At 51.6% G+C, this 11,160-nt stretch overlaps 2 protein-coding genes across 3 annotated transcripts in view; one reads left to right on the plus strand and one right to left on the minus strand.

Annotated features, from left to right (window-relative positions):
* The first annotated feature begins 718 nt into the window (after window positions 1-718).
* On the plus strand, window positions 719-3,269 carry HSD17B10 (hydroxysteroid 17-beta dehydrogenase 10). Of its 2 annotated transcripts, none has more exons than XM_080653491.1 (6): window positions 719-840; window positions 1,194-1,358; window positions 2,134-2,298; window positions 2,426-2,554; window positions 2,637-2,745; window positions 2,932-3,269. In XM_080653491.1, the coding sequence occupies exons 1-6, from the start codon at window positions 814-816 to the stop codon at window positions 3,120-3,122; spliced, it is 786 nt and encodes a 261-aa protein (XP_080509617.1). In that variant the 5' UTR covers window positions 719-813; the 3' UTR covers window positions 3,123-3,269. The 2 variants fall into 2 exon arrangements, with proteins under 2 accessions (XP_080509617.1, XP_080509618.1); XM_080653492.1 differs by having other exon boundaries at window positions 774-957.
* A 145-nt stretch (window positions 3,270-3,414) lies between these two features.
* RIBC1 (RIB43A domain with coiled-coils 1) overlaps window positions 3,415-11,160 on the minus strand; it is a 13,097-nt gene continuing 5,351 nt past the window's right edge. Inside the window, exons 3-8 of the mRNA XM_080652125.1 lie at window positions 10,125-10,241; window positions 8,283-8,364; window positions 7,735-8,079; window positions 4,614-4,732; window positions 3,769-4,178; window positions 3,415-3,651 (exon numbers count right to left, since the gene is read on the minus strand). Coding sequence (XP_080508251.1) covers window positions 3,570-3,651; window positions 3,769-4,178; window positions 4,614-4,732; window positions 7,735-8,079; window positions 8,283-8,364; window positions 10,125-10,241 — 1,155 coding nt within the window. The 3' untranslated portion in view covers window positions 3,415-3,569. The remainder of the gene's footprint in view (window positions 3,652-3,768; window positions 4,179-4,613; window positions 4,733-7,734; window positions 8,080-8,282; window positions 8,365-10,124; window positions 10,242-11,160) is intronic.

An 11,160-nucleotide genomic window follows, 5' to 3' on the forward strand; every position in this document is an offset into this window, starting at 1 on the left:
ATTCCTCTCTATGTGGCTCTTAGGATCTCCATCTTCAGCTATTCATGTCTGTGTCCCAGAATCCGGTTCTCTTACATTCCTTTGTCTGTGTTTGTACTGTAAGTATCTCTTTTCTAACTGAATTGTGCTCTCCTGGAAGGCATGAACCCTTTATTATTCCTCTGGGTATCCCCGCTTAAAGCCTAGCATATAAGAGTCTCTCAGCAACGTTTATACTTGAATGAAGGATTTTTCTGAGGAGTAAGGGACTCGCAATCTCCTGCCACTCCCCGCCTCCCACGGAGCTGGCTGCTTGCCCCCGGCCAGCTAGAGAGCTGGGCAGAGGGTGTGGCATTGTGCTGCTGCTCTTGGGTTCTTTCCCCAGGTGACACAACTCTTTGAGGGCACCTTGCCATGTCCGTCCTAACCCTTTCGACAAGAGACCAGAGCAGTCAGCACACTCCCGGACGTCCCGCCCCCTTCGCCGGCCCCGCCCCCTTCACCATTGGAGGAGCGCGGCAGCCTGCTCCTCCCTCTCCGTCGGCCCCGCCCAATTGTCCGTAGGAGGAGCGCCGGCAACCGGCCCCGCCCACTTCGCCATTGGAGGAGCGCCGGCAGCCTGCTCCTCCCTCTCCGTCGGCCCCGCCCAATTGTCCGTAGGAGGAGCGCCGGCAACCGGCCCCGCCCGCTTCGCCATTGGAGGAGCGCCGGCAGCCTGCTCCTCCCTCTCCGTCGGCCCCGCCCAGTTGTCGTAGGAGGAGCGCCGGCAACCGGCCCCGCCCACTTCGCCATTGGAGGAGCGCCGGCAGCAGGTTGGGGAGAGGCGTGGGAAAGATGGCTGCGGCGTGTCGGAGCGTGAAGGTATCCGGGTCCTAGCCCCTGCGGCTTGCCCCGCTGAACCTGCTGGGACTTTGGCGGCCGTGGAAGTAGGGGGAAGAGATCGGTGCCGGGAGAAATGGTCACGCGATTCTAGGCCCGGTATTGCGGGGGTGGGGCTCGGGGCGGGAGGTGAAGGTCAACTCTCCGCAGCACGTGTAGGTGGGGTGCCTGGATGGACTCTCTGAGGATGAGAAGCGTAGAGTTGTCGTCAGTAAGGAGAGGGGCACACCTGAGCCATTCCGCACGGTTGACCAGGAGCCTCCCTTGCAGAAGCCTGGAGAACAGGCCGATGAAACGGTCTGCACAGCGTAACCGTTGACCGTACCTCTTCACAGGGCCTGGTCGCCGTAATAACCGGAGGAGCCTCGGGCCTAGGTCTGGCCACAGCGGAGCGACTGGTGGGACAGGGGGCCAGTGCTGTGCTTCTGGACATGCCCAGCTCGAATGGGGAGGAGCAGGCCAAGAAGTTAGGGAAGAGCTGCGCCTTTGCCCCAACCGATGTAAGTGGGGTCACTTCACGCCCCCCCAAGGCACCAGCCTGGGAACCCATGGGTCCCTCCCTCCCATAGGCTGCTGTCTGTGTGAGGGGTGGGCCTGTCTTTTCTTAAAACAACAACAACAACAACATTTTTATTGATTTTTAGAGAGGAAGGGAGAGGGAGAGAGACAGAGAAACATCCATGTTAGAGTGAAACATCCATCAGCTGCCTCCTACCTGGGATTGAATGGGCAACCCAGGCATGTGCCCTGACCAGGAATCGAACTGTCAACCTTTTGGTGCATGCTACCACACCCAACCAACTGAGCCACACTGGCCAGGGCAACCCATCTTTTTTTCCCTTCACAACAGTGGGGATGGGGATTGGACATGTCACAGTCTCCTGGAGGGGTATGTATAGTTTGAAAAACTCATGGTGCCCTGTAATTTTATATTTACAAAGTTGAAAAACTTTTCATGAAACAAACTACAGACAGTAAAGCTTGATGCAATCTTCTTAGCAGGTAGGGGCACCAAAAAGCTAGTCTGTCTTCATACCACTAATTCTCAAAACAGTGCTCTGATTCACAGCAATTGAGAATCTCTACTCGTATGTGAAATTATCAAAAGAGGGCATAGATTTCAAAAATGTTTTGAAACACTGACATTTTCAGCTTTCTCTCCCCAGTTTTCTCCTGGCCTTTCCCTTGCTTATATAATTCTGCTGTCCCCTCCCATAGGTTTAGGGGAGTGTGTGTGCTGGGTGATGAGTATCTCCTCCACTTCTCCCTCTAAAGGTGACCTCAGAGAAGGACGTGCAAGCAGCTCTGGCTTTAGCAAAAGAAAAGTTTGGCCGTGTGGATGTGGCAGTCAATTGTGCAGGCATTGCGGTGGCCCTCAAGACATATAACTTAAAGAGGAACCAGGCCCATACCTTGGAGGACTTCCAACGAGTTATCAATGTGAGGCCTTGGAGATTCTCTAGGGGTAGGAATAAGATGTGTCGGGCTGTGGGTGCTCCCAAAGCTTCTAGGGAACAAAAGGCTGCCTCTGCCTCAGGTTCTAACCATGTCTCTACTGGTCCTCCAGGTGAATCTCATAGGCACCTTCAATGTGATCCGCCTTGTGGCTGGTGAGATGGGCCAGAATGAACCAGACCAGGAAGGCCAACGTGGGATCATCATCAACACCGCCAGCGTGGCTGCCTATGAGGGCCAGGTGTGTGAGCAGGGGCAAGGCTTGTGCCTCCTCAGTGACCTGTTGCGGGCCCTCCCACCTATGACCTCCACTCTTTCTCCAGGTTGGACAAGCTGCATACTCTGCTTCCAAGGGGGGCATAGTGGGCATGACACTGCCCATTGCTCGGGATTTGGCTCCCATGGGCATCCGGGTGATAACCATTGCTCCAGGTAAACCTATCCCCTCCCTGCCACACCTGGGATTGGGTGGGATCCATGGGCAATTGAGAGGGGAATAGCAGCAGCAGCAGCCTTCCATCCCTGGGGATAGGGAAGCACTACAAGTAGGGCTAAGGAGAGGGGGGGACGGGGTAATCATGAAAGCGAGGGCGGGCTTTTGACTCTTGTCTTTTCTAGGTCTATTTGGCACCCCACTGCTGACCAGCCTCCCAGAGAAAGTGCGCAACTTCCTGGCCAGCCAGGTGCCCTTCCCCAGCCGCCTGGGCCACCCTGCTGAGTATGCTCATCTGGTACAGTCCATCATCGAGAACCCATTCATCAATGGAGAGGTCATCCGGCTGGATGGGGCCATCCGCATGCAGCCTTGAAGGGAGAGGGCAGACGAAACACACACTCTTCCACCCGTCCTTCCCCTGGCATACTGTTCTCCAGCTTGGGAGGAAGCCCCGTAGCCATTTTGTAACTCTGCCCACTAATCACCTTCTGTGCCTAATAAAGTCTATTTCTTACAGGAAGTGGGCAGTGCTGTGTGCTGGGGGAACTGACATGGGGGAAAAGGTGAATGGGTGAAGACTGACAGATGGACAGATCGCAGGGGTGACATGGGAAAAGCAGTGCCTCACACCTTTGAGTCCTATTCTAACACGTGGCCTTGATTTTAGTGAATAACTTTATTACCTACGCTCACAGGTGGGGATACTGGCTCAGCTATCTTCCTCTGGGGAATGGAAGGGGATCTGCAGCATTTTCCTCAAACTGCTAGCTTCTGTGGGCTTCATGGGGGTAGGGGGAAGGAAGAAATGACCATCTTGAGCTCAGCGGCTACTGGGGTTGAAGCGGAGGTGATATGCGACCATAGGTTGATTGCTGTAGATCATTGAATTCAGGTAATTCTGCCTGTGAAAGAAGTGCAGAGGCCTCAACCAATAGGCTTTCCCTGTCTTTCTGGCCTTCACCATTCCTCCCTACCCCTTCCCTTGGCCGTCATCCCTGCTGCCACCCCCTAGAACTCACTGGGCTTTGTGGTCGTAAGCCAGCTGCTGGTTGAAGGAGCCTAGCCCCCTCCGGAATTCAGCACATAGCTGCCTCTCCTGTTCTTCTAGCTCCATGGACGCTTGGGCCAGGCATGCGGCCTGTCTTCCCCATTCGGCATCCCGTGCTTGTTCGGCCCGGCGCTGCACCTCCTTTTCACGGAATTGCGCCTCCTGGGCTTTCTTGATGCTGATTTGGTTCTCTGGAACCACGGCCTTCCCCTTCCCGCCATAGGGCAGGATCCGGGAGGCAGGGGGGATAGTCACAGGTTGTGGGGTGATCTGGGGTTTCTCATTCAGTAGGTCACTCTTGATCTGGTGATGTATCTCTTTCAAATTGGCCTCCTGTTCACGCCGATATTCTTGGAGCCGTCGCTCAGCCACCTCAGCTGCCTGATGGGATCCCCGAATGGGAGCAGTTGGGTACCCAACCTCAGGGAACTTTCAGTCACAGGGGAAGGGGAGACATGGCCCTATTCTCCATCTCAGGGGTAGAAGGAACAGAGGTATTGCATGGCCCTTGAATGACCTAAGGTGGGGGAAGGGGTGGAATGGACAGAGAACTTCCCTGCCCTCTGGAAGCCTTTAGGCTGAGCAGCTGGGGAAGGCAGGGCAGTGTTCTGTTCTCAAGTCAGCCTGAGTCTGGAGGTGGGGAATGGCATCTCCTGCCCTAAGAGTCCCCTTGGGGAAAGGGGGAAGTCCTCAGGTAGATGAGAGGGCTGGTGTTGATTGGAGAATAATTGTGAGGAGACGCTGTGGCTAAGACTCCCCAGGACTTTGTTCAGGGGGTTAGGGAGGGCTCAGAGCGCTGGATGGCTCAGGCCATACCTGTACTTTGTGGGCATTGGCCATGGCATACTTCATGGCTATGCGGCAAGATTCCTCCAGCTTGGCCAGCTGGGCGGCCCGAGTTTCCACAGCTATGCGCAGCTTCTCACGGAGCTCATCTACACAGAGAAATATGACCAGGGCCCTGTACTGGCCTGCTTCGTTCTGGGTTCGCTCATTCAGCCTTTTGTTCAACAAGCATGGTTGGTGTGTGTGTGTATGCATGTTTCGGAGTGGGGGTAATATCCTAATTGTAGGCATGTAGAGTGAGCTACTCTGTCAGGCTAAGGCTAGCCAATGTGGCAGTAACAAGGATTTCTCAAGTGCCTAACCCAGTGGTCGGCAAACTCATTAGTCAACAGAGCCAAATATCAACAGTACAACGATTGAAATTTCTTTTGAGAGCCAAATTTTTTAAACTTAAACTTCTTCTAATGCCACTTCTTCAAAATAGACTCGCCCAGGCCGTGGTATTTTGTGGAAGAGCCACACTCAAGGGGCCAAAGAGCCGCATGTGGCTCGCGAGCCGCAGTTTGCCGACCACTGGGTTAACTGAAAGATGCCTCCAGTGGACCCAGTGCCAGCTCTTCTGTTGCTTCTGAGCTGTGTGACCTTGGGGAAATCACTCCATCTCTCTGAGCCTCAGTCTAAGAGCCATGTGTTGGGTTCTGAGGACACCGTGGAATTAGATCCTGTCCTCAGAGTGCTCCTTGTCTAGTGGGGGAAATGGGTCAAACATAGATCGTCATACCACAATGTGGTAAGGTCAATGAGAGATGTGTACAGGGCATTATGAGAGTTTTTAAAATATGGTTTTTTAAATTGATTTTTAGAGAGAGTGGAAGGGAGAGGGACAGAAAGAAACATCGATGAGAGAGAAACATCATCAATCAGCTACCTCCTACACACCCCCTACTGGGGATCGAGCCCGCAACCCGGGCATGTGCCCTGATTGGGAATCAAACCATGACCTCTTGGTTCATGGGTTGACCCTCAACCACTGAGCCACACCGGCTGGGCTTATGAGAACTTTAGACGGTGGGTGAGAGGACGGCTTCCAGGAGGAGGTGATCCTTGAAATACAGGCCAGAAAGCATATTAGCCAGAAAGAGCAAAGGGCATTTCAGGCCACTGGCATAACATGAGCAAAGGTATTAACACTTAAACCAATCATACCGGTCTTTCAGCTTCTAGAGCATGCCAGACACCCCTGTCTCGTGGGTTTGCAAAAGATGTTATTCTTGCCCTAACCGGTTTGGCTCAGTGGATAGAGGGTCGGCCTGCAGACTCAAGGGTCCCAGGTTCGGTTCCGGTCAAGGGCATGTACCTTGGTTGCAGGCACATCCCCAGTAGGGAGTGTGTAGGAGGCAGCTGATCGATGTTTCTCTCTCATCGATGTTTCTAACTCTCTATCCCTCTCCCTTCCTCTCTGTGAAAAATCAATAAAATATATATTTTTTAAAAAAGATGTTACTCTTGGCTCAGCTTTCTTGCTTCCCTCAGTCTTTGCTCAAATGTTACTGCTTCAATGAGGTCTTCCCTCTCTCTCCTACCTAAAATGACAACCTGCCTGCCTCCAACATTTATTTCCCTTCCCTGATTTTTCTCCCTAGCATTTGTCACCATCCAATATATTCTACATTTAAAATTATTTTGCCTATTGCCCGTCTCTCTCCTTACTAGAAGGTAACCGGAGCGGGGAGCAAACCCACAACCCAGGTACGTGTACCCTTAACTGGGAATCGAACCTGTGACCCTTTGGTGCGTGGGCCGACACTCTAGCCACTGAGCACACGAGCCAGGGCTAAACTAATTTTCTTGAAGGCATAGTTCTGTGGGCTTCTGGAGGGTGCCTGTCTTGTTTACTTTGGTCTCCAACTGATCATTCAGCAACGATTTATTGAGCTCCCTACACAGTGGGAGGCCCTGTACTAGGCAACTGGCATACAGGTGTGCAAATGAGACATATGGCTCATCTTTACTGAGCCAACATTTTGGGGAGAAGACTGACATCCACAAATACTTTCAGAGTTAGTTACATCTATAAGTGGTACAACAGAACAGAATGCTGTATTATTGGGGTAACTGAAAGGTGGGCAGTATGAGTAATAAGAGATCGTCCTTGCCCTGGAAGGGCTTACTCAAATGGAAGAGGAGAACGTGGCCACAGGTAATGTCATAGTAATGGTAGCTACTGGTCACTGAACACTGACTTAAAACCCTTAAGTGATGACCCACTGCCTACCAGTGGTCGGCAAACCGTGGCTCGCGAGCCGCGGTTTGCCACTCTGTTGACTAATGAGTTTGCTGACCACTGGCCTACACAATAAAGTCACAATGCCTTAGTTTGGTGTTCTCTCTTTCTCTGAACCCTCAACCCTGGACTGCACTGACACTAAACTGTGTGAATCCTAAACCAGACCATTCACAGACCCAGTGCTGCAAATTGTGCTGTGCACACAGAATCTCATTTCATTCTCACGTGAGCTCTATGTGCAATGGATTCATTCCCATTTTAAAGACGAGGAAGCTGAAGCACAGAGAGGAAAATTCATTTGCCCAAACCAGCTAGTAAGTGGCAGAGCTATTAGGTCTGTCTTCTCTTTACTGTGCTGCCTCCTGGTAATGAAATGCTAGGATTGTCCAGTTGGCATGGCTCAGTGGTTGACCAGCTGGCATGGCTCAGTGGTTGAGCATCAACCTATGAACCAGGAGGTCATGTTTGATTCCCAGTCAGGGCACATGCGGGTTGCGGGCTTGATCCCCAGTGGATTGGTGTGCAGGAGACAGCCGATCAATGATTCTCTCTCATTATTGATGTTTCTATCTCTCTATCTCTCTCTCTCCCTCTCCCTTCCTTTCTGAAATCAATACAAATATATATATTTTTTAAAAAGGAATGCTAGGCTGATCGGGGACCAATGGCTATATTGTCCTTTACTGAAGAAAGTCAGGGAGCTTGGGGTCTGATCAATCTTTCAGCAGCAGCCCTAGGGGTAATTGAACGATCTCCCTCCCCACCCCCGCCCCTCCGCAGTTCTGGTCTCCTGGGTGCTTTCCCCGACTTGGGACTTTTTCCTACCAGGCCTCAGGTCTCAGCCTGGAGGGCCCAGCTACTTACCGGTACGCCTTTCATCAGCCCTGGCTTGCTGTCGCTCGTGTAGTTGCTTCTCCAGGTTGTACCTCAACTGCTCCTGCTGCATTCTCACGGTCAAGGCCCGCCCCGGGTCCTCCCCAGAGAAGTACTGCAGGCTGGATGGGCTATAGTGGGCATCACTGTTAGCATGAAGGGCTTGAAACCCCTTCCAGAGTTGGTCTGGACCCCAAAGGTTAAATTCACGCCTATTCTTGAGCTGTTGTTTCTGCTCGCGAAACTCTTGGACTTTTTTAGCCAGGCGACGTGTCCGTTCTGCGTCTTCCTTTTCTAGCATCTGCGCTACCATATCATAGTGGACCTGGGCGGTACCTGGGGGTGGTGGGCAGGGACATGGAAGAGGCCCCACAGGAAGGACAGAGCCCACTCAGCATGGCCCCTGCCCCCAAGGCCCACCCGGTTTGTTCCACCACCCCCAGGCCTCAAGGCCCCACTTGGAGGCAGAACTGCCTTACTTAGTCCACTCAGTCCCTTTCATTCTCCTCCTTGGCAGACCTCTGGCCTTGGGTTTTTACCGTGAGCTTCATCCTTGCTCCGCTCTCTGGCCTCCCGATGCTTCCGCTCTTCTACCTGGCTGTTCAGGGTTTCAACATCCACCTGATCCCAAAGAAATTGGCTAAATTGTGGCAGGGGCCCAGCAACAGGCCTTACTCTGCTCAGAAATCCTGTTTAAAAATCCTCCTATAGATGCCTAATACCTACTGGATAATAGTGTTGCACCTATAGCCCGGCCAGCATGGCTCCGTGGTTGAGCATTGACCTATGAACCAGGAGGTTACGGTTCAATTCCCCATCAGGGTGCATGCCTGGGTTGCAGGCTCAATCCCCAGTAGGGGTGTGCAGGAGGCAGCTGATCAGTAATTCTCTGTCATCATTGATGTTTCTGTCTCTCCCTCCCTCTCCCTTCCTCTCTGAAATCAATAAAAATATATTTCAAAAAATAGTGTTCCACCATCTCAGCATGCATGGTTCAGAAGCCCCTCTAGCTTCTGCTCATTCTCCAACCTCATCTCAGTACCCTCTCCCCTGTCCCACCCTCAGGAGCTCCGTGCTTACAGTTTCCTGCACATCTTAGTCTGTTTTGCATGGACAGCTTTTGCTACAGCCACTTAGAACACCTTTCTTCCATTCATTACAGAAACCTCTATCCCTCCAGCACAGGCTTCACTTTCCTGACCCCTCTGGCAGGTGCTGCTCCCACAGGATCTCAGACCATCTGTCCACATTATATTGAAGTTTGTCTCTCTTGGTGATTTCCTCTCCCAGACAGTGCGTCCATTAAGGGCCAAGAATGGGCCTCAGCTTTGTGTTGCTCCTGTGCAACCCACTGCTTGGCACAGAGCAGGCCCTAGGAAGTGCTGGCCAACAGGATCTCAGTCACACCCCTCAAGCCTCAGCCAACCACTTACTTGGGTCAGGCACTCTGCTCTGGTTTACATTTTCTTTAGCCTCATTTTACTGAGGAGGAGCTTAGAGCTCAAAGACCTGGGACTCATCCAAAGCCACACACCTAGTACACAGCAGACTTGGCCTGGAGTGCAGGTGTGGGGTCTTTTCCACAATACGTGCTTCATCCTCCCTTCATCCACCCCCACCCCCAATCTATTTTTTTTTTCTTAAACTACCAATGTTTTCTCTTTATTTTTATTGTAATCCATTCATTTAAACTGTTTCAAAATTGTGCAAAGGGGAATACAGTTTAGTGAAGAATGTGTCCCATCTCTGTCCTTCAGCCTGGCTAACAGTCTCTTATGTAGCCTTCCAGAGAGAGTTTAGGTATATGCAGTACCACATATCCTTTAGACTTCTTTTGGTTCTACGCTAGTTGTCTTTCAAGAACCAGGCCTGTTGGCCCAGAGCTGACTGGAGAAGAGTCAGCTGTCACAGGCTCTTCTTCCCCAAATCTTTTCCCCTGCAACCCCAACAGCCTTCCCAGGCCCTTCTTGCACCTAGAAGTAGGTGCTCTCTCTCCCTCTCCTTCCTTTCCATCTCCAGGGCCTGCTCAAATGAGGGAGGGGCCCCGGCCAGTGTGCTCAGGAGTTGAGTGTTGACCCATGAACCAGGAGGTCATGGTTCCATTCCCAGTTAGGGCACAGGCCCGGGTTTCAGGCTCAATCCCCAGTACAGGGCGTGCAGGAGGCAGCAGATCCATGATTCTCTCTCACCGTTGATGTTTCTCTCTCTCTCTCTCCCTCTCCCTTCCTCTCTGAAACCAATAAAAATATATCAAAAACAAAAACAAAACAAAACCGTATTTTTTAAAATTCAGGGAGGGGGCAACAGGCACTGCTATGTTCCTCTCCAGGTGCAAAAGTGAGGTGGCTCTGGGTCCCAAGAAAGTCCCGCTGCCCACTCACCCCCATGACTCGGGTGCGCACATCAAAGAATCGTTTCTGTCGCTCCTTTTCACGATTTCGTCTGGCCTCAATGGCTGCCACCTCCTTGGGATCTGGTGGCAGGCTGTAGGGAAACATCTGGAGAAAGGGTGAGGTAGGATGTCCCGTCAGTGCTAGACCCCACCCCCATTCCTTTCTCCCCATAGTCATCTCACCGGTTGGTTAGTGATTCCTACTGATTTTACTTCCTGTTATATTGCATATTTGTGTCCTCCATCTCTGCTGTCACCACCTGAGTTCGGGCCTCACAATCTGGTGCCAGTCTACCCCCACCTGCTGGATTTAGAAGAGTGTCTCCATGACCTGCTCCTTGCTCACCTTTCTAAGTCTCCAACTTACAACACTCTCCCTTTCACCTTACGCTTTATTCCGTTTTCCTCATTTCAGCAAATGGCACCACCATTACCCCTTTATTTATTTTTATTATTCTGCAGTCAAATGAAAAGCTACAGGGCTTAAAATTACCTGTGTCCCAAAAAAAAAAAAATTACCTGTGTCCCTTCATAGCTGGGGAAGCCCGCTTTGGGCATGCAGCCAGCCAAAGCCACAATCCAAAACACTGTGCAGACATATAAATCTTATCATGTCCCTCAGGCAGTCTGCGCTGAGACTGACGAAATGTGTTTCTAAGGGTACAGAGCCCTTTAGCCTCCAGGAAATTATCCTAACACAGAGGCCTCAGCTAATCTCAGGCAAGAAATCAGATTTTGGTTTTTGCAGTCGATTGGGATCTAAAGCTTGAAATATTCATACTTTACATTTTTTAAAAGTTTACCATGTCTCTCACCTGCTTAAAACACTCCACTTGCCTTCTCACTGCACTTAGAATCAGATCCAAACTCCTAGCCATAGGCTTCCAGGATCTGCTTCCTGCACACCTCTCCAGCTTATCTCATGCCAGCAGCACCTCTGCTCACAGAGCCCCAGGCACACTGAGCAAGTTCTCCAATGAAATAGCTGTTCCCACTGCAGGGCCTTTATCCACAGCCATTGTTTT

Source organism: Plecotus auritus, assembly GCF_963455305.1.
Source record: "Plecotus auritus genome assembly, chromosome: X".
Classification (NCBI taxonomy): domain Eukaryota; kingdom Metazoa; phylum Chordata; class Mammalia; order Chiroptera; family Vespertilionidae; genus Plecotus; species Plecotus auritus.

Coding starts and splice junctions, on each gene's coding strand:
- HSD17B10 (XM_080653491.1), top strand. CDS start 814: ATGGCTGCGGCGTGTCGGAGCGTGAAG. Junction 841..1,193: donor CGGCGTGTCGGAGCGTGAAG/GTATCCGGGTCC, acceptor ACCTCTTCACAG/GGCCTGGTCGCCGTAATAAC. Junction 1,359..2,133: donor GCGCCTTTGCCCCAACCGAT/GTAAGTGGGGTC, acceptor CTCCCTCTAAAG/GTGACCTCAGAGAAGGACGT.